The sequence below is a fragment of the Triticum aestivum genome, chromosome 7A, assembly GCF_018294505.1.
Source record: "Triticum aestivum cultivar Chinese Spring chromosome 7A, IWGSC CS RefSeq v2.1, whole genome shotgun sequence".
Taxonomy (NCBI): domain Eukaryota; kingdom Viridiplantae; phylum Streptophyta; class Magnoliopsida; order Poales; family Poaceae; genus Triticum; species Triticum aestivum.
Genome location: NC_057812.1, coordinates 18,318,825 through 18,344,275, shown reverse-complemented (window position 1 = coordinate 18,344,275; position 25,451 = coordinate 18,318,825). Strand labels below are relative to the sequence as shown.

Here is a 25,451-nt window from a genome sequence, read left to right as displayed (position 1 = left end):
ACCCTGACGTCCTCGGCTGGTGTTAGCCAAATCATTCACCACCTGTTTTGCATCCGGCACTATGATAGAGCTTTGGAATTGGAGTCCAAGATCATCGGCCACCTGTGTGCTTGGCCGGTGCTATTTGTTGTATTATCTCTAGCTCAGAGATGAACCTGCCAATGAACGCATGGGTGGAGTGAGGACTTTGAAAAATCCATTCATGGATTGTTCTTCTCCTTACTGACCATGTTGCCCGCAGGGTCACCGCCACCTTCACAAAAGCTGCATGCGATAACGTGTTCATGAGAGTAAATAACCATTGCTTGGCACACTCCATAGTAGTCACTAATTGCTCTGCCAGTTCTTCATCCACCAAGGCCTAGATGCATGTCGACATAGTGCAAAAAACATCATCATTGCCAGTTATAACCAATTTTGGTGAGACCTAGGTTTTCACCCCGGAGCTCATCGAAGTCAATCATGTGTTGTCACCACCACTTTTGCACAATCCCAACAACTACATTCGTTGGCTAGAAAACCGACCACCAGTGCTGCACAATTATATCCTCTGCGTCAAGCCGTCTTCTACAGATTGCATCACACCATTGAACACAACCACCGCATTTGGAGGGGGGAACTTTTACGAAGATCTTTCGGTGGCCACTGTAATTAGCAAAGGGTTCGCCGCTCCAATTCGTTGTGGTCACCGTTGCCGTCACAGCTAGTACAGAGTACAAATTAGTACCAAAATTTGGAGTATACATGGAAACCAAAATAACTTACTCACTCATATATTCATACTAGATGATACCCCATGCATTGCAGCGGGTAACTCAAGATTGATTCAAAGAGATATGCAAAAATGAACAACATAGAGAAGTTAACATTGACGCATTTTCTCAATTCCATCCTCATCAAACTACTAAAATTGCAGCTGCTAATTCAAGGGCTTTGAAGAATATTTAATCATGACTTGAACATGTCAGCCCGTTATGATGCAGGCTACAGTGTGATTGACAATAAGAAATAGAACCTACATTGAACATGTCAGCCCGTTATGATGCAGGCTACAGTGTGCTTGACAATAAGAAAGAGAACCTAGTTGCTTTTCCTAGCCATGATAGCAAGATCCTACAAGCAGACAATTGAGAAATAAACATTGTTTAGTGCTGATAAATTTGGCTTTCTTATTAGTAGACATGAGAATGAGGCTCAGAAAATAAGTACAAAATAAATATAATAGTTGGAAGATAAACATTATTACAACTGTTATGGTGATTGGCGATTTTATGAGCCGTCCATCCACCCTGATCTGACGGTGGGGAAATAGGAGTTACACGGAGTTACAAAACTAAAATTACAGGAAATTACCCACCGTTACAAAATTTTAGTGGGACCAGTTGATTTTTTCAAGGGTAAATCCGTCACACGATAGCCTGCGGTGCCCACATTGAACCCACGTATCTACCTAGCCGGCCACGCCGCCGCGGGGATTAGGGATCGCCACCGCATGGCTCTGCCATGGCCACGTCGCCGCCGTCCACCTCCGCCATGGCCGGCCTAGCGCCGCCGTCCACGTGCGCCATGACCGGCCTAGCGTCTCTGTCCACCTTCTCCGTGGCTGCCATGGCGCCGCTGTCCACCTCCCCCATGTCCGACCCGCCTACCTCCACCGTGCTCAGCCCAGTGCCGTTGTTTACCTCGACCATGGCCCCCAGCAGTTCTTCCCATCACCAATCCATCCCCCTATCCGACCATTCCCATCGCCGGCAAGGTCCGCTGGAAGAGGCTGACATGAATCCCCAAGATCAAGATCCAAGAGGACTAGATGATTGCAGCGTCAGAGAAGAATTTGTAACAATCTACAATAAGGTAAACCCCCTCTTCCAATTAGCATAAAAGCTCCAAGTTCTCCCCTTTGTTCTCCAATTAGCATATTCTCTGGATGGTCTGCAGGTTCGAGTAGGAACACGAACACATCAATGAGGTCTTGTTTCATTAGGATAATAGAACACATAATCTGTACAAATAGGATGTAGTATTTTCATTTGCTGAGTTGATGAATAAGGTTTAGTTCATCTTATACCAGAATGGCATGAATCATGATACTGATGTGCTTCCGTGGCAAACATAATTCTAGAACACTAGAAACTCCACATATGTGTACTAGATAACAGGAGATACAAGAGGAATATTACAAGTGTTGAAAATTAACAGTAACTAGTAGGCTACAGAGTTTATGTCACTAAATTCATAATTGTAGATCTAGCATAAAAATGGTTAGTATAAGAAGTAATATTTTCTTCTGTTCATATACTCAAAATGTAAAATAAATTATCACTAGAACTATCCGAAGAGAAAATATTCTAAATCAAAAGGAAATGGTTGAGTCTTCAAGGAAATAAGTGGTTAAAAGACAAGGAAATCATGTAGGTCATAATTTACATTTCAAGTCATACATAGAAATTAAGCGGTAGAACTGACTGATTGGAATCCTCTGAAACTAAATATGCCCAGTTTGCTAGACACATTTAACTTGCTCACTTCATTCTGCTTACATTACTTCATGTCCTCTAGTCTCTGCATACTTTCTGATGAATTTCTAAAGCTCTGTTTGCCTATCTTGGATTGCAACTAACCTGAACTCTTTGCATTGCAGTGTCATGCCCAACTAAATTCCACAACAAGCTAGCTTGAACTATCTGAATAGCTTGAATTGCAGAAGCAGTAGCAGTAGCAGTCAGTACTGAAGTTGATCTACTAGGATGATTTTATATTTATGTCTCAAAATTTCTGGTGCCTCTCGCTTCATAAGAAAATATTAAATCTCTCATATATTACGTGTTTATCTGGAAGCCGCTCCATTCTTTGTTATATACTTCTGTTTAACCCAGTATCACATTATATATGTACCGCTACTACTGTTTTCTAAATGCATTTACTTCGGTGTTCACAGAGTCTTTTGAGTATGCTTTTATTTCCGGAGGACGCATCCTGAGTGACTACACATGAGCAGTTTTTCTTGCTCCAGGGTCGAGCCTCAGAACAACTAGCTAGTAAGTTTTTCTTTTGTTCTTCACGCAATTGATTACCATAATTAATCTCATAATTTCTATGTTTTTTATTTTGTAGACCTGGACATATACGAAAGCACATCATTAGAGCCAGAGGGAGAAGATCGAGGTATATGTGATAATTTATATTCCCTAGGAAAATATACGATGAGGCTCCAGTCAACATATCCTTACCTGGGAAGATATTTGGCGGAAGTGCTCTCTCCTAGCTGTGAGATATAATATCTTCTCGTGGAGGATTGGATGAAGGACCCCTCCAACGTGCAAAAAATTGGCACATGGAGCTGCCGGAGCCAGACGGCCCAGCCTCACCGCCGGTAGAAAAGCGCAGGATGGTGCATGGCGTCCTCATCTATGTTGGATCAGTGGAGGATCACAGCACCACGTTGATATGGAAAGAGATGATTTGGCAAAGAAAAGACCCATCTACTTTGCAATTACTATACTTTGTCTATAAGAAGTTACTGCACATATGCATTTCCCTATCAGTATTCTGCAGCTAAACGAGGAAACTTGGTATGTATGATTTGTCATAAGTTGGAACCAGCAACTGCTTCTTCCATCTGTTCTTCAATCTGTAGTCCATATATTTTGCTTATAACTATACATCAGTTCCTACCTTAGACAGAGGCTGAGCTTCTTGTTTCAAAACTTGGAAAACACTTGTGATGCAGTGGCAACCCGCGGGGCATAAATAATCTACATTATAATGTCACTAAAGGAAATCACCTAAAATAGATACTACAACTCAAAGTTGTATTATCGACACTTATAGGCATGAACGACTGATACTTGTAAGCCTATGAGCTCGAACGAGTGAGATCCATACTTCTGAGCCTGAACGCCTCAGAGCTATACTTGCCAGTCCGGACGACTAAGAGCAGTACTTTTAACCTTGAACAGCTATGATCGGTACTTGTGAGCTCGGACGACTCAGAGAGTGGTACTTTTGACCTAGGACGACTCACGATTATTCGTAGTGGTGCATGTGGGGCCTGACGACCCAGAGTGATTTCTAGTGGTATTTGTTGGTAAGGATTATTGAGAGTGACTACTAGTAGTGGTATTGGTGGCGGACGAGCCATAGTGGTACTTATGGGTACACAACTAGCACTATGGGTCGTTCGATCTACTAGGACTCTGGATCCCACAAGTATCGCTCTTAGTCATCCGGAACCACAACTACCTTAACAGGTAGTCTCGACACACTAGCACAACTGTACTTGTGGCCCAGACAAGTAAGATCGTTACTTGTGAGACCGAACAAGTAAGATCAGTACTTGTGGGCCCGAACAACTAAGATCGATACTTGTGAGCTTGAACGAGTAAGTTCGGTACTTGTGGGCCCAAACGACCAAGAGCGGTATTTTTGGGCATGTATGCGTAAGACCAGTACTTGTGGACTTGAAAGAGTAAGAGTGATGCTTGTGCACCTGAACAACTAAGACGGGTACTTGTGGGTCCAAACGACTAAGATCAGTAGTTGTAGGCCCGGACGATTAAGATCGATGCTTATGGGTCCAAACGACTAAGAGCGATACTTGTGGGCCCGAACCACTAAAATCGGTACTTGTGGACCTTGGTGAAGATGATCGATACTAATGAGCCCGAACGAGTAAGATCGTTACTAGTGAGCCCGAACAAGTAACATCGGTACTTGTAGGCTCGGACTGCTAAGATGGATACTTGTGGGCCCGAACCATTAAGAGAGATACTTTGGATCCGAAGGACTAAGATCTGTTCTTGTGGATCCAGACGACTAAGATCGGTACTTGTGGACCCTGGTGAGTAAGATCGATATTAGTGAGCCCGAACGAGAAAGATCGATACTAGTGACCCTGAACGAGTAAGATCAGTGCTTGTAGGCTTGGACTAATAAGATCAATACTTGTGGGCCCGAACCACTAAGAGCGATACTTATGGGTCCTTCTAAGTTTGGTACTAGTGAGCCTGAACGAGTATGATCATTCTGCACGCAGAGAGAACTTAAGAACGAGGATGACGTTGAATGGTTCATTAGTAGGCTTTAAGTTTTTGTTAGTAGGCTTTGAATTTTTGTCTTCCATATTCGCACGGGTCAGGATGAAAGGTATCCTTAGTGACATTCACTTCAAGTTTTGTTCTCCAAAGGATGAAATGATGTGAGAATCTTTTTTATCTATGTTTCAAATCGTCATATTATAATTTCCAATATATCTTGAGTTTCAACCTTCTCTCGAACTGAACCACTTTGCGAATACTGGTTTTCCCTTCAAATTTCCACTTAAAAGAGTGTTGCCTGCACAAACATATCATTTACACTAAACTGGAACATGCGTGCCTCCAACAGTGCTTTTACATTAAACTGTAATTTTTTTCCTGATATGACAGTGTTAGCTTTAGTAAACTATAGGTTGTAAGTGTGACAATATTTTAGTAAAACTTCTACTGATGATCGTCACCCATTAACTCCACACCTGATTCCTTTGTGCAGCTAGCCATTCTCAGTCTCGGGACATGACCGAATCACAAACCACAGTAACCTGAACCTTGAACATCCTGCGGATCATCTGTCCACTCAAACTTCTCATCACGAAGCAGCAAATCATGTCCTGCTCATCATGAAGTAGCAAATCAGTTCTGTGCTAGACCACCCATCGCGTGCGTCCACTCATGGCTCACAAAAACATAAACAAAAGTTGGTAATATATATAAGCATCCTATTCTAGACCTCCAGATCCCATGCCAAGAAAACTGCACAGAGGTGAAGGCTGGTGAAAAACTAGACATGAAGCCTTTTTGTCAGCTAAGTTTAAGTTGATTCAGACAACGCTCGCAACAAAGGGAGAGGATGAACAATGATGGCACTATGTACCCTTTTTCATTCATGGACATGATATGAGAGCAATGCGGGTATTCATGGCCCCCATTTTTTTCCCAAGCTTTTAGACTGCAAACAGAGAAGTAAAATTGTGCCAAGGACTACTGATCATTGTTGTCTGAAAACACGGGAGAGAGATCAGAGTTCAGAGAACATCGTCAACACCTGCAAAGGACAGAGGACAACGAATCACATTTTTGTTCAACCCACTACCCATTTTTGTTCTAACAAGGAAAATTATGTCACTAAGAAAATCAATAACAATCTAGCTATTGCAGTGTCCTGCTATGTAGCATGCAATCAACCATTGAAGTTTTCATCGAAACAGGTCACATTCTTATGCTGATTGGAAGTAATGATCCTGACAGGTCGAAAATAATGATCACTCATCCTACAGGTCGGAAATAATGATCAATGAGGTCCTACATGTCGGAAATATAGTACACTTCTTGCTTTTCACTCATCCTACTTCCTACAGACCAGAAATAATGGTCAATGAGATGCAGCTGCAGGTAAGTTTGTCACAACATGATATTTAATATCGTAATAAACTATAATTGGCATGAACTCTGGGTGATCCACACAGCTATAGTAAGTTAGGTAGTAACCAATTTATTCTAGTTGCAGCCAGCACAAAGAGAAAAACAACTAGTTATTAATAACAGTGGCGAATCTTATAGAATCTATGCTTAGAAGCCAACTCTTGCATGCTCTAACAGATAAATAGCAAAATAAGGAATTTCAGCAGCAACAAAAAGCATTAGAGACCGCTCGATTAAACATACAAAAGTCAATGGTTAATTAATATGTCAGGAAATTTGGATGACCGGACATATCTTGCAGAATATACTTGCTAAATTATGCAATACATGTATGGTAAAAAAGGTGGTTAGGACTATGAGGGAAACAATTTAGTGCACTTGTCTTTTTTGTCTAACAATGTTCTTATTTGTGCAATAGCCCTATCCAGAAACAATGAGATCCTTTTCTAGTTTTATGGTATTAATAGTTGCTAGATCAAATATAGTAGTTAAATATTCTTGAAAATTCCTTATGTTAGAGTGGAAGCTTTGGAAAGTTAGTACTAAGGAGCTAGATGAAGGGGAAGAAACTAAAGGATTAACTAGGCAGATAAAGATAAATTGTGCATACTTTTCTAGTCAGTTGCGGGGAGGTCTAGATCCAGTTGCTCCCAACCTCATGAAGCTAACAATATGTTGCAGTCTCTGACCAATCTCCAGTTGCATCCCTGCTCGCCCGCCGTAGCACTTACAACTGCGGCTCCTTCATCCTCCCTGTCCTCATATCTCTTGATTAGTTGGGATCTGCAGATAGTACTGATATGATATAGAGACAGCAGATGCAAACAATATAATTTTTTTACTACAAATAGAAGCGTAATACCTAAACGGATCAATGTAGAAGAGAAGACCAAACTGGCAATAGCAGCTGGAGTTATGTTGGAGATGGAGCAGTAAGGTCATTCCATGCTCACGGCGTCCAAAAAAATGCTCAGGGCATCTCCTTCCACCCCACCCTTGCCGTTGTACTCCACCATGCTCCTCCACGTCCATGAGGATCCTGCACCGGGCGGCATGCACGGCAGTGGATGCAGCCTCGGTGCCTTCACCGCGGACCCGCTCACGCCGTTTCACGATTCATGAGGGACCCGGCGGGAACGGGAGCGGGAGATTAATCCGAGGGCCAAGGAGGAGACCTTCTGGGGAAGGGGCGCTGATGGCGGGAGAAGCTAGAAGTCGTGGTCGGAGCCGCTGGCAGGCGAAGTGGCGGCGGCCGCCGGCGGCTCTAGGGTTAGCATCGCCCGCAAGGAGGGTGAGAGGATTCGGAATGAGGGATGGACTGTCTTGGGCCTTGCTTGGCGTGGGCACGCTCGATGCTTCAACGCGGGACAAATAGGACTATTATACCCTTATTATAAAAAATAATACTTTTAAGTGAGTTCTTCAGATCTAACGGACAGAAAAATCTTAAGGTGGAGTTACGTGAAATTACGAGGCGTAACTCGCCAACCACCCTTAAAGAGCTCAAACATTATATAACAATAGAGGACTGAACTAAAAATAATTGCTTAAAATCAAAAACAGAAAACCTAAACCACAAAATATTAGAAAGGGAATGGTCAATAAAACACTTACAGACTTGTCGAATTGCTATTGTAAGCTAGGACCGTTCCTAGTGCTCGCCCCTAAGGAAAAGGTGAAGTGAACTGCCATCCATCCTTCTTAAGGAAAAGATGCCCCCCAGCTATTAGAGCATATATACTATAGTAACCAGCGGTAATTTCTAAAGTTTCTAGTTGAGAACAATCTTTCGGTTGATATTACTTCTTGTTTGCCAAGGTTTTTTGTATGTCAAGTATTACAGACCAAACGCTTCGAATTCCTTGAGTTAGAACTCTGAAGACCAGAGTACTTCTTTTAGCACAAATAAAACAGAGAATGAAAGGCCCCTCATTGATGTTGACAGTGTATTTAGGATTTTGTGGAATCAGAATAAGTAATGTGTTGTGTAGATCAAAATGTAGTTGATCAATCCACATTTAGTTTCAAAGTTTTCGTTTCTTAACAGGTCCTCGCTGTTTTACCTTTCCAACTGATAAAACCTCACAGTTTTACCCCTGAATTGTGAAATTATTTCTAGTCCAAAGACTGCATCATGCAAATAAACTGTGAATCAAGAAACTCCTGGTTCTCAACTAGAAACTTTAGAAATTATTGCCCCAAGCAAGAGAGCAAAGCAATCGATGTTGGGCGGCTCATGTGGAGGGCTCTTAGCTGCATCCCACCGCGGACAGGCATCCGAGAATACAGAAACTCCGCATCCTAGTAAAGATCTAGCAAAACACAATATATTAATATGTGTCAGTACGATTGCTCATTTGGTCCTATCATCAAACATGAATGTATCTAAAAAGAATCTAACTATTATACCTATATTTGCACGTACATGACAAAGAAAAGGGAAAAGTACGGTACTTAGGGGACTTGAGTATGCGATAACCAGAGCAGGCAGATGTATGCATGGTCCGTCTCGCCATGGCCGAGCCGAGATCAGCGGAGGGGTCATGGGCGGGGATTCTTCTCCTGACTTGTATTGCGCTTCATTACTCTTTGATGTTTCTCCCATCCCCTCGCAGATCTGGAGATGAACCGTGTGTGTCGTAGGTGCTCGCAACGGTGTACATCAGGTTGCAGCATAGCGATGTAGCCTGCAGGAGAAGCAGAAAGGGGTGGGGAGGGTTGGAGAAGAAGCTGGAGAGGCGTGTAGACTGTGGAGGGAAGTGCTGGAATTTAGTCTATTTTGGGACAGCCCAATAACTATTTCAGAAATTCCTAAATAAATTCTAGAGGCCCACTTAGCCCATTTGTGCAAAGTAAGGGATACTACTAAAGTTTAGTCCCACATTGCTAGTTTAGTGAGAGTTGTACCTCCTTATAAGGGAGGTTCTTTCCTCACTTGTATGAGCATGAGAACAAGAGGGACATCCACGCGCGCTCCTCCTCCGCCGCCGCGCCGCGCCGCGCGTTGCGGGAATGAGCCGAGCCGATGTCTAATTTTTGCCACACACTAGTGGGTATACGAAAGGTCACTTGGGAGCTGAAAAGTTCCTGCTGCTCACTTTTCAGCTCCGTGATCTCAAATCTCGTTCTCGTTTCCCTCACAACCTCGTATTGCTACACACCTAGGGAGCAAGAGGAGTGTTTCTTGTTCTAGTGTTTGCCCTAGATATGGTAGACTCTGCTTCATATATGAAACTTCTAGTCCCACAAGTTCAAGAACAAGGGAAAGTTTGATGGTAAAGCAAAGTTTGATGGAAAGAACAAGGTTGTGCAACACACGAACTTTAAGAAGAAGAATGACAAGAAGAAAGGTGCTTGTCATGTGTGTGGGGATCCTGATCATTGGGCTCCTAGTTGCCCTAATCGCTATGACAAGCGTCATCCTGGGAAAGGCGGCAAGACCGCTAATGTTGTTATTGGAGACACTGACATGAAGGATGCTGGGTATGGTATATTTCCCACTATTCTTTCAGTATGTCATTCTCCTGATTGGTTGATTGACACGGGTGCTAATGTGCATGTATGCGGTGATATTTCTATGTTTTCGTCTTATCAGACCGCAGGGACTTCAACCGTGCTGATGGGCAACGGTTCAAGTGCTTCTGTTCATGGTGTTGACACGGTTGATCTAAAGTTTACTTCGGGGAAGATCGTGCGGCTGAAGAACGTGCATTATGTCCCCTCCATCAATAAAAATCTTGTTAGCGGATCTCTTCTGTGTAGAGATGACTATAAGCTTGTCTTTGAGTCGAATAAATTTGTAATATCCAAGTATGGAACCTTTGTTGGTAAAGGCTATGAGTCAGGAGGCCCGTTTCGTTTATCCTTATCAAATGTTTGCAATAAAGTTGTTAATCATATTTGCAACAATAGTGAATCAAATATGTGGCATTCACGTCTTTGTCATGTTAACTTTGGTTGCATGTCGCGACTAGCGAAGTTGAACTCAATCCCTAATTTCACCACTGTCAAGGGATCTAAGTGTCAAGTGTGTGTGCAAGCTAAGCAACCTCGTAAGTCTCACGTGACTGCGGAGACGAGAAATCTTGCACCACTAGAATTTATACATTCAGATCTATGTGAAATGAATGGTGTTTTGACAAAAGGTGGAAAAAAATATTTCATGAGTTAATTGACGACTCCACTAGATACTGCCGTGTGTATCTTCTGAAATCTAAGCATGAGGCTTTGAACTTTTTCAAGATCTATAACGCTGAAGTGGAAAACCAACTTGATCGAAAGATCAAGAGGCTTAGGTCCAACCGTGGTGGAGAGTATTTTTCCAATGAATTTGATGCTTTTTGTGCGGAACATGGTATAATCCATGAGAGGACGCCTCCCTACTCACCTCAGTCAAATGGGGTGGCCGAAAGAAAGAACCATACTCTAACTGATTTGGTTAACGCCATGTTAGACACATCGGGTCTCTCCAAGGCATGGTGGGGGAAGGCGATATTGACAGCATGTCATGTCCTAAATCGAGTCCTCATAAAGAACAAAGAGATAACTCCATTCGAGGAATGGGAGAAGAAAAGGTTAAAACTCTCTTATCTGCGAACATGGGGTTGTTTGGCGAAAGTCAATGTTCCAATTCTAAAGAAGCGGAAGCTTGGACCAAAGACTGTGGATTGTGTTTTCTTGGGATATGCTTTTCATAGCATTGGCTATAGATTCTTGGTTGTAAAATCTGAGGTACCTGACATGCGTGTTGGTACGATCATGGAGTCGAATGATGCGACTTTCTTTGAAGATATCTTTCCTATGAAGGATATGACCACCTCAACTAATCAGGAGATGCCTAGTTCATCGAATCAGGAACCAGTTACAATTACCAAATCTGCCATTTTGATGGAACACTTTGAAAGTCCTGCGGAGGAGAACAATGAAGTTCCTACTAGGACCAAGAGATAGAGGACTGCAAAGTCCTTTGGTGATGATTTTCTTGTGTATCTCATAGATGACACTCCCAGTTCTATTTCAGAGGCATATGCATCTGAAGATGCTGACTACTGGAAGGAAGCGGTTCGTAGAGAGATGGATTCCATCTTGGCGAATGAAACTTGGGACATAATTGATCGTCCTTATGGGTGCAAACCTATAGGATGCAAATGGATATTCAAGAAGAAGCTTAGGCCTGATGGTACTATCGAAAAGTACAAGGCTCGGCTCGTGGCTAAGGGTTATAGCCAAAAGGAAGGTGAAGACTTTTTTGGTACTTACTCACCTGTGGCTCGACTGACCACTATTCGAGTTCTACTTTCACTAGCTGCCTCACATGGTCTTCTCGTTCATCAAATGGATGTTAAGACTGCTTTTCTAAATGGAGAGTTGGATGAGGAAATTTATATGGAACAACCAGATGGGTTTGTAATAGATGGTCAGGAAGGGAAAGTGTGCAAGTTGCTGAAGTCTTTCTATGGACTCAAGAAAGCATCCAAACAGTGGCATGAGAAGTTCGAAAGAACTTTAACAGCTGCAGGCTTTGTTGTGAACGAAGCTGACAAATGTGTGTACTGATTTGCTTTGCTTGTATGTTGATGACATACTGATTTTCAGAGCAAATCTGAATGTTATTAAGGAGGTCAAGGATTTTCTATCTCGCTGTTTTGAGATGAAGGATTTAGGAGTGGCTGATGTCATTTTGAACATCAAGTTGTTGAGAGATGATGATGGTGGGATTACATTGCTTCAATCTCACTATGTGGAAAAGATCTTGAGTCGCTTTGGCTATCGTGACTGCAAGCCCTCTCCAACACCATATGATGCTAGCGTGCTGCTTCGAAAAAATCGAAGAATTGCTAGAGATCAATTGAAGTATTCTCAGATTATTGGCTCGCTTATGTACTTAGCCAGTGCTACAAGACCTGACATCTCTTTTGCTGTTAGCAAACTGAGTCGGTTTGTCTCAAAACCAGGAGATGTGCATTGGAAAGCTCTAGAGAGAGTTTTGCGTTATTTGAAAGGCACTGCGAATTATGGAATTCACTACACCGGGCACCCAAAGGTGCTTGAAGGGTATAGTGACTCAAACTGAATCTCACATGCTGATGAGATAAAGGCCACGAGCGGATATGTATTCACTCATGGAGATGGCGCTGTTTCTTGGAAGTCTTGCAAGCAGACCATCTTAACGAGGTCAACAATGGAAGCAGAACTCACAGCACTAGATACAGCTACGGTCGAAGCAGATTGGCTTCACCGGCTCTTGAATGACTTGCCGGTGGTTGAGAAACCTGTACCGGGTATCCTTATGAACTACGACAATCAAACTGTGATCACTAAAGTGAGCAACTCAAAGGATAACATGAAGTCATCAAGACACGTTCAGAGAAGGTTAAAGTCTGCCAGAAAAATGAAAAACTCTGGAGTTATTGTATTGGATTATATCCAAACGTCTAAAAATCTGGCAGATCCTTTTACTAAGGGTCTATCACGTAATGTGATAGATAATGCATCGAGGGAGATGGGTATGAGACCCACAATATGAGTTGTTCACAGTGGTAACCTACTCTTTGTGATCGGAGATCCCGTGAATTAGATGTGGAAGACAAGCTGTTGGTCAACTGGGAGGAGAGTATCCTTACTATTAAAAATACCACTCCATGAATATGCAATACTCTCCTAATCTGCATGGCAGGTTGATGTATATCTTAATGTGTTCTAAGTGGCTCTTTGAAGCAGAGATGTTGTCCTGCAGAACATCTTTTGAAGAACGCGCCTATATGAGTCTGATTGTTAAACGTCGCAATCTATGAGAGTAGGGTTCTCTCTAGTAAACTCATGAAAGGTCTCGGAGTATGACGCATAAGCTCCACCCGCGAGGAAGACCCACGGTAGCCACGTATCGGTCAAGGCTTTATGTGAAGCTAGATTCGCAGAAAACTTACAGTTCAAGGCCCAGTCCACTGTCCAAGTTGCTTACTAATGTAGCATAGAGTTCTAGGGGGAAGTTCAACTTAACAGTCTCCACTGTAGTACCGGTATATAAAACAGTGTTTTGGAACCAAAGGCAAATTTTGTGTGCCTCTGGGATCTGGTGGGGGATTGCTGGAATCTAGTCTATTTTGGGACAGCCCAATAACTATTTCAGAAATTCCTAAATAAATCCTAGAGGCTCACTTAGCCCATTTGTGCAAGGCATGGGATACTACTAAAGTTTAGTCCCACATTGCTAGTTTAGTGAGAGTTGGACCTCCTTATAAGGGAGGTTCTTTCCTCACTTGTACGAGCATGAGAACAAGAGGGACATCCACGCGCGCTCATCCTCCGCCGCCCGCCTCGCCACGCCGCGCCGCGCCGCGCCGCGGGAATGAGCCGAGCCGATGTCTAATTTTTGCCACGCACTACGGGTATACGAAAGGTCACTTGGGAGCTGAGAAGTTTTTGCGGTAGTGGATAATGAATACGAACGGCGCACCTCTTCGCGTGCTGCCTGTTCACTTCGTCTCCCTCCGTTGCTTAACCTCCCGTCGCACCCTGTTCGCGTCCCTCTCCTGTGCCTATATAAGAGAGGTCGCTCCTCTCTAGAGAGATACATCAGAAGGTCCTCTTCCTCTCGCCACACAGTTCCTGAGCACTGCGCTGCTGCTACAATCTTCCCCATCCCGGCTTGCGGCGTGCACCGCAGGTCGGGACAGTAGGCCTCCGAAACCACACCTTTTGAGTCCTGTACGGGAGAAGGGTGATAAGGTTTTTGGGGAGTGCTCCGCGCGACTACTGACTTCTTCGTCACGGACGCCCCGGACTCCGACGACTACTTCCCCGACGACGACTTCTTCCTCGACGTCGACAACCTCATCAACGACATGGCTGGAGAGGATGTCGACCCCAAGTCCAGTGCTTCTGCTGCTGTTGTCCCGTACGTGTTCTTTCTCCTTTCTATGAGAGGTCCTGCTACAGTTTCTTGTTCTAGTGTTTGCCCTAGATATGGTAGACTCTGCTTCATATATGAAACTTGTCCTACTGTCTGCTCTAGATAAACTTGGTTATAGTTCCTATATGCAGATGTTATTTACCTTCTTTCTGTCAGATCACATGACTAGTTTTGTCACTGTGATATTAGTCATGCTTTATCTAATATTTTTGTTAATAAAATCATTTGGTAAATTGCTCATATTTCCAACAGGAAGGAGAGGCGATGTGCTGGTACGCGGATGGTGTGATTTGAAGAGATAGGAGAGACGAAGAGGAAAAGGTGTGGAGAAGATGTAAAAGCACCATGATGGGAATCAACACAACAACAGATTGCCTTTGTGTGCGTGAGCAGAGGAAAAGGCAAATCTTGATGCTCGAGGGGACGTACTGGTGCGCGCGGGGAATAAGACAGTAATTATAGCACCAATAGCTACAACGCTTAGAATGACTCACTCGGAAAAGGGAGGGGAGTTGGGGGGAGGAAGATGGGACTGATAGTTCAAAAGAAACTGTGAACGAAATGCATCTGTGGGTGGAGATTCGCTGACTTGGTTGTATGGCTGCGCTGATGTGGATAGCTTCTTTATGTATATAGGATGATGTGGCACATCGCTGGTGTGGACAGTATGCATGGTGAAAAAATTGGGAGTAGTGGGGAGCAATTTCTTAAGAATGATAGATTCATAGTTCATAAGAATTAAGGAAGTTACCAAAAAAAAAGGAATCAAGCAAGCTGGGTCATTTCAACCCAACTATAAAATGCGTTGGCTTCTGCAATAGATATTTTCCTTGGCTAAACGGAATCGATCAAAGTTTAACAAGCACCTCAGTCACGCGCTCGGTAGTCCCATGTTGTGAATGGTGGCAGACCGTGTAAAGGACACTCACGTAAAGTTGATGTGAAGTGAAGTGAAGTTGAAAGCTAGCCACTACGCTCTGAGCTGAGCCACACGGCTCACGAGTAAAACAGTAAGATTCCCACTAGGCTCAATGCTGCTTTTTTGCCCTGCAGCACATAATTTCGCCTCCAAAGAATAATATATGTACTACATAGAACTATTTGCAGGAGGAGACAAAGTGACGGCTACAATTTGAGCTTGCAACAAGGAAAGGGGAAAGAGAATGGAAATTGATTTTGGAGGCCGATCTACATGGAGGCCTCCAAATGCAAAATTCTAAATTCATGAAAATTCATATTTTTATATCTTAAAAATATTTTGAAAAAAATAAAGACATACATGAAGGCATAATGCACAAGTGTGTAAATTTTCAGGACGAAATGCGCTGAAATGAGGGCTGTGAAAAAAAAAAGCAATTTTGAGTTTTTTTTTTTGCATGGCTTTTTAACTGATGATACTATTCATCCATCCAGACCATGAGTTTCTATTTTTTGTACAGGTCACATTTCAATGTATTTCATCCTGAAATTTTACACAAATACACCTCACATCCTTGTTTACTTGTTGATATTTCACACATGGTTAAACTGGTGCGTCCTCTTGTTTCTTTGAACTGCAACCAACATAGCGCTTTTGCAGGTTTCGTTTGAGATGACTTTTGTGGAGTCAGTTCAAGCATGCACCAAAACGATCAACCTTCAGGCTTGGATGGCAAATCAATTCCAGCTCGTAATTAAGAATTAGGGAGTCAACCTTGCCTGAAGCATATTCGTTCAAGCTTATTTGCTTTGCTTTATATCCTATGCTCTACTTTTGCTTTGGGGACGCTTTTTCAGTGATGCAAATGGCAACCCCTCACGAGCATCCAGCTTTGTTAAAGGCTTAAAGATGATGCCTTTGCCTTCCATCTTGTCAATGGAGGATTGCTCTCTACGCTGGGCTGAACATGTACTCATTCTGCGTGTGCGGTGCTCAAGCATCTTTTCTTTTCGTCGCGTGCCTGTGTAGGCCCAGTACCAGTGTAGCTAAGCTGGTTTTCCAAATACTCCCTCCGTCCCAAAATAGATGACTCAACTTATACATGGTTGAGTCATCTATTTTGCAACGGAGGAAGTAATATTTAACGAGGCATCAAAATAGCTATATATACACGGTTGAGGGCAACCTGCAAGCTACACTGGCACGGCCTTGTGATCTAGCCCCCAATAACCAAATCCCACTTATCAGTTGAGAGCAGAACTGGCGGGATATGGGGGAGACGGTGCTGAGCATGGCGCGGTCCATGCTGAACGCCGCTATTAGCAAGGCTGCCTCTGCCGCCGCCGACGAAATGAGCCTCCTCATGGGTGTGAGGAAGGATATCTGGTATGTTGGAATTGACCTTATTTTGTTCAGGTCATAGACTTCCATATAGCCTCTCTTAAATGTATATTGCAAAAATAACATCCGACATCCTTTATTTTTTTGGTTATCACGGAAAATCTCTCTTGTCGGATGAACACTGGTTGGTTATATTAATGCCTGAAACAGAAACACGGTTTACTCGACTCACATAAGAATGACACCAAATAGTCATGGTAGGCTTGAAATCACTTCATAGAGGTGCAAATAATTTTTTGCGTCTATCGTTGCATGTTACAAGCGATGGGAATGACAGTAATCATGTTCTTGATTAAGTTTCTTTTGAACCATTGTTTGGCAGGTTTATCAAAGATGAGCTAGAGACGATGCAGGCATTCCTGGTGGCAGCTGAAGGAATGAAGGAGAAAGACATGCTACTTAAGGTGTGGGCGAAGCAAGTAAGGGACATGTCGTATAATATTGAAGATTGCCTTGGTGAATTCATGGTGCATGTGGCAAGTCAAAGCTTGTCGCGAAAGCTAATGAAGCTCAAGGACCGCCACCGAATCGCGATGCAAATCCGTGATCTCAAATCAAGAGTTGAGGAAGTGAGTAGCAGGAACACCCGGTACAACCTTATTGATAAGAACCATATCACTAGAAACATTGATGAGAGGGATTCTTGCATGGAAGATATTCGCAACCAGTCAGCTAGCAACATCGATGAAGCCGAACTTGTGGGGTTTTCCAATCACAAACAAGAGTTAATAAGGCTTATTGATGACAACGTCAACAATGGCCCTGTTCGGGTAGTATGTGTCATTGGCATGGGTGGTTTGGGTAAGACCACTATTACAAGGAAGGTTTATGAAAGTACAAGAAACTTTTCATGTTGTGCTTGGATCACTGTCTCGCAATCATTTTTCAGGATGGTGCCTCTCAAAGTTATGATCAAAGAACTCTTCGGTGACGACGAACTCAAGGAGCAACTTGACGGGAAGGTGGTGCGAGAAGAGAATCTTGCTAGCTACCTCAGAGAAAAGCTACTTCAGAAGAGGTACTTTGTTGTTCTTGACGACTTATGGAATATAGATGATTGGAAGTGGATCAAAACTATTGCTTTTCCAAGTAGTAACAACAAAGGTAGTCGGATAATGGTAACAACCAGAGATGTTGGCTTAGCTGAGGAGTGTATCTTGGAATCTTCTGGATCACTTATCTACCACCATCAACCATTAGAAACAAATGATGCCATAAAATTACTATTAAGGAAGGCGAGGAAATGTGAGGAAGACATGAAAAAAGATGAGGACATGAGGGTCATAGTTGCTAAGATAGTAAAAAAGTCTGGACGGTTACCTCTAGCTATACTCACAATAGGAGGCATGCTTGCCACCAGAGAGGTTAGTGAGTGGAAAAGTATATATAACCAGATCCCCTTAGAACTAGAGAGCAACCGAAGCCTTGAAGCAGTGAGGAGGATGGTTACCATGAGTTACAACCACTTGCCCTCCCATCTTAAGTCATGTTTTTTGTATTTAAGCATATTTCCAGAGGATTTTGAAATAAAAAGGAGGCGTCTGGTAGAAAGATGGATAGCCGAGGGCTTTGTCATTGCTAGAGTTGGGATGAGTGTTCAGGATGTTGGGAATAGTTGCTTTAATGACCTAATCAACCGGAGCTTGATCCAGCCATCAAGAGTGAACATAGAAGGAGTTGTGAAGAGTTGTCGAGTTCATGATATTGTTCGTGATGTCATGGTCTCAATTTGTAGAGATGAAAATTTTGCATGGTCTACATGGGACAATGTAACCGGAATAACAGTGGATAACTTTCGCCATGTAGCATACCAAGGCCGTTGGAGCCCAACTAAAGGCTTGGATTGGAACCATGTCCGATCATTCACTGTGTTTGGTGAGAGACCCAGGAAGCCGGCACCTTCACTATGTTCGCCTGACTTTAGGATGCTTAGAGTCTTAGATCTACATGATGCCAGTTTTGACATCAAACAAAAAGATATCAGCACCATAGGGGCGTTGCATCATTTGAAATATGTCATTGTTGGGTCTTCAAATGGAAGTGAAAACTATATTTACAAGATCCCAAGAACCATAGGGAAACTACAAGGCTTGCAGAGTTTGGACATGAGACATGGTAATATAACATCACTACCAACTGAGATCACTAAACTACAAAGCCTTCGTAGCCTCCGTTGCAGCGGAAATGGAGTATGTGCGAATTTATACTTAGTTTGCCCAATGATCTGGTTCACGTCAATATTCTGTATGCCTATTCTGTTCAATCCTTTAGCTCGTCCGATTGATCGTCCATTCCTTATGAGGGGCATTCACAAGGCATGGACTGGTCGCTTGTCCAATTCTGATGGTGTGAGGGTGCCTAGACGGATCAGTAACCTAAAGGAGTTAGAGATACTAGAGATTGTGGATGTTGAACGGACAAGTAGAAAATCAGTTAAAGAGCTCGGGGAGCTAATAAAGCTCAGAAAGTTGAGTGTGAGAGTTGGGGCAAGCAAGCAAAAGAGCAAGATACTCTGTACATCCCTTGAGAAGCTCACTTCCCTCCGCTCTCTTTGTCTCAGTGTGGATGTTAGTACATCTGGGAGAAGCGGTGCATCACTTAAGTGGTTGCAGTCTATTTCCTCACCTCCCCCTCTCCTGAAGAAGCTGAATTTGCGTGGTGATCTTGGGGAGATGCCTGACTGGTTTGGGGATCTGGAACATTTGGTGAAGATTGATTTAATGTTGAACAATTTGAAAGATGGAGATAAAAGCATGAAACTACTAGGCGCACTGCCCAAGCTCATGCTCCTTCGTCTTTCTTGGGATTCTTATGTCGAGGAGAAACTAGTTTTCAGAGCAGAAACATTCACAAATCTGAAGAGACTTAATATTTCATACATGGAGAAATTGACAGAGTTGGTATTTGAGGAGGGCACCTCGCTCCTGTTGGAAAAGATAGAAATCAGAGGGTGCAGTTTGCCATCGGGGATTAGTGGTATCAAACACCTTCCAAGACTCAAGGAGATTGGTCTGGAATATACTAGAGTTGCCAGGCTTGGTGTGCTGGAAGGTGGAGTCAACACACACCCCAACCATCCCGTGCTGCGACTTTCTGAGGATCGACGCTTCCATGACCTAGAAGCTACAGAGGAGTCATCCGTTCAAGGGCCTGCAGCGGGAGAGAGCTCACAAGATGCAGCAATACCGACCACAAGCGACAGGTGAGCTGTTGATTTCCCTTTGTTCAAGCAGTAGCTAGTAGCTACCAGATGAGATGTTTCGGTTCATCTCTCTTTTTATTGGCTCTTACAGCGAAGATGATCTGCGTTGATATATGCTGGCACCAGAGTCTATTTATCGCACCATGCTTCTGCACCCAAATCATCCGCATATATTTCCAAGGCTGCAGCCTGCAGGTGACTGGCTTTTGTACATCCATGGTCTTCTACTTAGATTTTCCTTTCAGCCAATATTTCCCCTCTTTTTGTACACAAGAAGAAAATAACACTCTGTTCTTTAAACATAAACCCCAAATTATTAGGGCATACAATCTGCCCTGTAAGTTGTTGCACGTCATCTGCAAACAGAACTACTACTTCTTTCTCAAATGGTCTGTTTGGTCTCGTAGACTCTCACCATTACCAATGGGGCTACCTCCTCTTGTCTTTTATAATTTGAAGCACCCCTTTCGTTTACACACTTTACAGGAAGTTAGGATTTCTCAACCTGGGACAAGCTGGAGCATGGCATGATTAAGCTCATGATGCAATTAATGCGACTTATGGCGGCACATTACCTGATTTTCCGATGAAGGTTGTATAATAGCAAGGTGCCAACTGGAGGAAGGTATAGTCCAATGGAAGTACCAGAGGTGGGCCGTGAGCACCGGCTAACCTCCTTTTCTTTCTGTATTTCAGTTTATAATTGCATATGCTGGGGAGAAATTAGTGCTCTCAATGTGGTAGTATTTCAAAATTTCAGGAATCTTGATATAACGGGGGAGCTGGAGCAACTCTCAGGTATATGAGGTCTGAGCAGGGTGCATGCCTCTGCAGCTGAAGTGAACAAAACATTTTAGCCATCCGGTGCTTGAAAAGGAAACTGAATGTTCTAAAGTGTGAACTGTGAACACACCATAAATGGTCAGTTCAGCTCCTTTTCGTTGTTGGCATGTTCACCATAAATGCTGCAATTGACCATCACGTTCAGCACTCCAAGTTCTCTAAGGGCTGCTGGCCTTTGAACTTTGATACGGTGCAAGATGAAGCTGAGAGGGACCTCGACGTTTCTACACTGCGAATGGAAGATGAGTGCATTGATCTTGGGGCTTTAGTGTAACGGAGGGGATTACCAAGTTGTGATGCGATTTTGAGCTCTCAGAAGGTTTACAGGTTGCAATTGTTGGCCCAGATGAAAATTTTGGTTCTTGGGGAACACCATGGAATGGATTAGATGATCAACGTGATGAAAAGACCTTCAATTTTTAATACAGACTTACTTTGCTTTCTAGTACTCTGTTTTTCTAGAGATGATTGATTGCTCTCCATTTGTTGCTGCCACTATGTGTGTGCTTGTTTGTAAACAGAGAATGATGATTGCATCTATTGTTATCCATTTTCTACAATTTCGAGTTGATGAAACAGTATGCCTGCTGCCCTATGGACTCTGCGATTTTCATCGATTCCGCTTTGCAAAATACAGTTTTGCAGCAAAAAAGGCCTCGAGCGTCGTGACGGTATCCGACATCCACAGTTTTATTTTGGAATGAGCAGTACTATTTTCCATCCATAGTTAATGACCATGTTTGCGCACTGTCGGCTGTTTCTTAGACCGCGGGGAGCCTGCAGGCTGAACGGAGCAGTCAGTAGACTGAGTGAGATACATTCTGGGATGTTAGTGCCTATCCGAGGCAATCGCCGGATCATTTATGCGTCCCTCAAGCTCTATCCTCATCAGTATGCCAACAGCATGAACATAAAAGAGCAACAATCAAAATGCTGTACGATATTGCTGGACTGACCTTTGGATAGGTACTCAACCCCTTTGGATTGAATTCCGGGAGCTGTACGATATTGCTGTTAACACCGCGGCATCGGTGGCAGATGTGCTTGATGCGACGCCTCCGACGATTCAGTTCAAGCGAGAGCTCAACGGACCCGAGCAGGCTAGCCTTGTGACCTTGATGCACTTAATTGAATCGGTGGGCCTCTCGGATCAGCCTGATTCGGTGAGTTGGGCGCTCACCAACTCCGGGAAATTCTCGGTGAAGTCCTTATATCGCAAGTTGTGTCAAGGGTCGACACAGCCGGTGATCGCAGGCCTGTGGAAAGCGCGGATGCCTTTGAAGATCAAACTTTTCATTTGGCAACTGTATCGCGATAGGCTTCCCACTTCCTTGAATGTTGCCAAACGCAATGGGCCGGCTACGGGCCCGTGTGCCTTATGCGGGGAGCCGGAGGACGCCAATCATGCTTTCTTTCGGTGCCCTTTAGCAAGGTTTGCATGGAGTGCCGTTCGGACAGCGGCTGGGGTCCTTTGGGACCCGCGTTCGGCGCTGGAGCTCTTCAACCTCCTTGCCGGGATCAAGGGCTCTGCTTTCCGGGTCATGTGGAGTTGTGTCGGGGCGCTTCTCTGGGCCTTATGGCTTACTAGGAACAAATTCACTATAGAAGGATGTTTTCCTAATCATCCTGCTAATATCATCTTCAAATGCAACCTTCTATTGCAGCAGTGGAGTCCGTTGGGGAGGCGCAACGATGCTGAGCTGATCAAGACTGCCCACCAACGACTAATGCAAGTGTATGCGATGGCTAGGGAGCCATGATTTTTCGTGCATTTTGTTGCCTGACGAGCCTGCGTGCTTTGTACGGGCTTAGCCCTGTAATCTCGATTGGCGTCTTGTTAGCTTCATCTGAACTTTCGTGTCTAAGCTGCTAGGCTTTTGGTGATTTGTACTTAGTTTTGATGTGGTATGCTGCCGTTGGGGCTTTATTAATTTAAAGCCGGACGCATCTGGCGTCTTCGTTCTAAAAAAAAAACAATCAAAATGCTCGAGAATTTCCCAGAACCACTCTTAGGCAGAGATTTGATGGTTTAGAATTTAAAATCGCCCGACGTACAGGCCCTGTCCAATAAGGCGTGCATGCTCATGAGCCAAGTGCCATTAGGGGTTCAGACTTGTGAAGAAAATCAGCAGCTACACGAAAAAGTGGGGACTTGCTGCAGCAGGATAGCTGCAAGCCTGCAACCATGAACATGAGCAATGCCGACCGAGCACTAGCTTAGATTGTTCTCTCAGTTTAAAAAAAGGTAGGTGGGTGAGCGTGCAGACCTCATGCCGAGACCGGCTGCTGGTGCTACCGGCGGCCGTGCTCTTCAGTGGCTGTGGCTTCCTCCGGCTATGGAAGCATGCCGCGTCTGTCGCCTCTATTCGTCGCCGGGAATCGCCGCGGCGTTGGTCGATCGATGCGTCCGTCTTCTTTTTTAGGCATCGATGCGTCCGACTTAACCCGGGCCTGGCACAAGTTTTGTCTTTTGAGGGTTGGACCTGGTACAACTTGACATGGGCTTCCCGACTGAAGAAGAGCCACCATACAACCAGGCTGGTACTACAGGCCCAAATTGCTCCTAGTACAGATGAGCCTTTTCAACGATAAACCTCCTCGGTTGCAGAGCAACTAATTGAAGAATGCTCGTTTGGGCTAAGAGCGCATCACTTGGCGCGTTCTCAGCTGTCGCTACGTCTCGCGTTCTGGGCGCTCAGTGGCGGAGCTAGCAAATTGTCGAAGCCTGGGCACGACGCAAACTAAAATTTACTTTGGTCTATCAACACCAGAAGTATTATATATTTAGGTAAACATCATGTGTAATATGCACACTAATATTTCATACATCATATCAATAAATTAAAACATGAGATACAATTTACCAAATAAAATTCCAATCTCCGATGTTCATCCTTGTGCACAGATGAGAATCTACAAGATACAACTCATTATCAAATAATTAAATTTCCATTGAATTGAAGTGCAAAAAAAAGAGAATCTACAAGATACAACACATTACCAGATTATAGAATTTTCATTGAATTGAAGTGCCGATCATGACGAATACAAGCACCATCCGTCGGAGCCGATGTGGAATTTACACAAGGGGCTGCCGCTTTGACTTTCGCGCTTAGCCTGATTAGGCCCAGGCGTGCATCATCTCTTGCGATCTTGCTGACCGCCAGTGCTCCGTCAGTCCACCTCGCCGGTCGCCGCGTTCAACCGCCAGAGTTGCTAGGGCACGTCATGCGGCGTGGCGCACAGACGAATAGGCGTGCGAGGTAGCCGCCCAGGCGAGGCGAGCGATGAGGCCACCGGCCTCCTGATCGATGGATTCACATGCACGATCTGATTACCTATTATTATGGCCCATGTAGGGAAATTAATGGATGGGCCTTTGACGTGGGTAAGCTCAAGAGGCAAAAATAACATCCAAAGTAGCCCAATTTGTGAACCAGATGTATTTTTAGCGTATATTGTACGTATTCACAGATTGTGACTCTGGCGCTTGGAAAATTGGCAGCGCTTGAGCCCGGGCACGTGCCCGGGGTGCCCGGACGGTAGAATCGCCCCCTGTGGGCACTACCTCCAGATTTTATTTTTTCTATTTTTTCCGAACGCGTTTTCGGCCTTTCAGATGTTTTTTTTTCGGTTTTCACCGGTCTTCCTTAGCTTTTCGACAAAAAATATAAAAAATTGCGCGAATTTTTTTTAGAAAACATTTGCGCGAAAAAAATGTTCATGTTTTTTTTAAAAAATGTTCGTTCATGAGTATCAAAAAGTATTCGTTTTTTCAAAAGAAAAATCAAATTTTCAGATATTACTCTTTTTTTCCCATAATGTTCACGGTTTCGAAATTTTTTGCCTTATAAAAACATTCTCCTTTTCATAAATGTGTTTCAAAAAAGTATTGGGCATTTAAAACATGTTTACGTTTTCGAAAAATGCTAGGTCACCTTATTGCGAGATAGTAGCAACTCTCGTCTACACAGTTTGCTTCGGTTGGCCAGCCCAATAATCTGTGTTCAAGGCTCTACGAGTGGGGATCGATTTCACGAACCTTTTGTGTGTGTTTTCTGTGTTGGTTTTTCACCATTTTTGTGTGTGTTTTGTTTTGTCTTTTGTCTTTTTTAAGGTACGTGTGTCTGAGCAAGTTTGGCAAACTGAATATCATTCACATATCTGCTATATACGATGGTTGAATGTTTTCCATGTAACAGACTGTGGGCCTCACCTCCTGTGGTCTTAGGGCCATGGAGGCACGGTGGATCTCGGTTTTTGCCAGCGGGAGGACTTCATTTTTCAATGCATATTATTATAATAAGTTTGTATTTTGAAAAAAATACACCATTAAAATTATAAAAATCACATGTATATATATAAATATATATTTTTTGGAAAATATTATTGAGCTATATTTTTGGAAATATACCCCTAAAATATCAAAATAAGTCTAAATATTATTTCAAGAAATTATAAATTTTAGATGTATTTGAGAAATGTTCATCACATATTAAAAAAGTTTTCATCATGTATTTAAAAAATGGCCATCGTGCATCGTGTATTGAAAAATACTTACTTAGAAATGTTGTCATGTATTAGAAACAAATTATTCATGTATTTAGATAATATTCATGCGTACATAAGTATTATATTTACAAAATGAAGTAAAATTGGAAAAGGAAAATAAAAAATAAATGTAGAAACGAAGAGGAAAAGTGGAAAATAAATGGT

At 43.3% G+C, this 25,451-nt stretch overlaps 1 protein-coding gene and 2 long non-coding RNA genes across 8 annotated transcripts; 2 read left to right on the top strand and 1 right to left on the bottom strand.

Moving 5' to 3' along the window:
• Positions 1-1,484: 1,484 nt before the first annotated feature.
• LOC123148057 (uncharacterized) lies at positions 1,485-3,680 on the top strand. Of its 2 annotated transcripts, none has more exons than XR_006473632.1 (3): positions 1,485-1,854; positions 2,939-3,038; positions 3,115-3,680. It is a non-coding gene; the product is annotated as an uncharacterized lncRNA (long non-coding RNA). The 2 variants fall into 2 exon arrangements; XR_006473633.1 differs by having other exon boundaries at positions 2,642-3,038.
• A 2,115-nt stretch (positions 3,681-5,795) lies between these two features.
• LOC123148055 (uncharacterized) lies at positions 5,796-7,447 on the bottom strand. 2 transcript variants are annotated; one of them, XR_006473630.1, is made up of 3 exons: positions 7,321-7,447; positions 7,114-7,241; positions 5,796-6,081 (listed from the first exon to the last, which is right to left on the bottom strand). It is a non-coding gene; the product is annotated as an uncharacterized lncRNA (long non-coding RNA). The 2 variants fall into 2 exon arrangements; XR_006473629.1 differs by having other exon boundaries at positions 5,801-6,081; positions 7,069-7,241.
• Positions 7,448-16,438: 8,991 nt separating this feature from the next.
• On the top strand, positions 16,439-21,311 carry LOC123148052 (disease resistance protein RPM1). Of its 4 annotated transcripts, none has more exons than XM_044567414.1 (5): positions 16,440-16,675; positions 17,013-19,892; positions 19,984-20,087; positions 20,379-20,517; positions 20,653-21,311. In XM_044567414.1, exons 1-3 carry the CDS (start codon positions 16,560-16,562, stop codon positions 20,000-20,002), a joined length of 3,015 nt encoding a protein of 1,004 aa, XP_044423349.1. In that variant the 5' UTR covers positions 16,440-16,559; the 3' UTR covers positions 20,003-20,087; positions 20,379-20,517; positions 20,653-21,311. The 4 variants fall into 4 exon arrangements, with proteins under 4 accessions (XP_044423348.1, XP_044423350.1, XP_044423349.1 ...); XM_044567416.1 differs by having other exon boundaries at positions 20,379-20,542; XM_044567413.1 differs by having other exon boundaries at positions 16,439-16,675; positions 19,984-20,517.
• Positions 21,312-25,451: the final 4,140 nt, after the last annotated feature.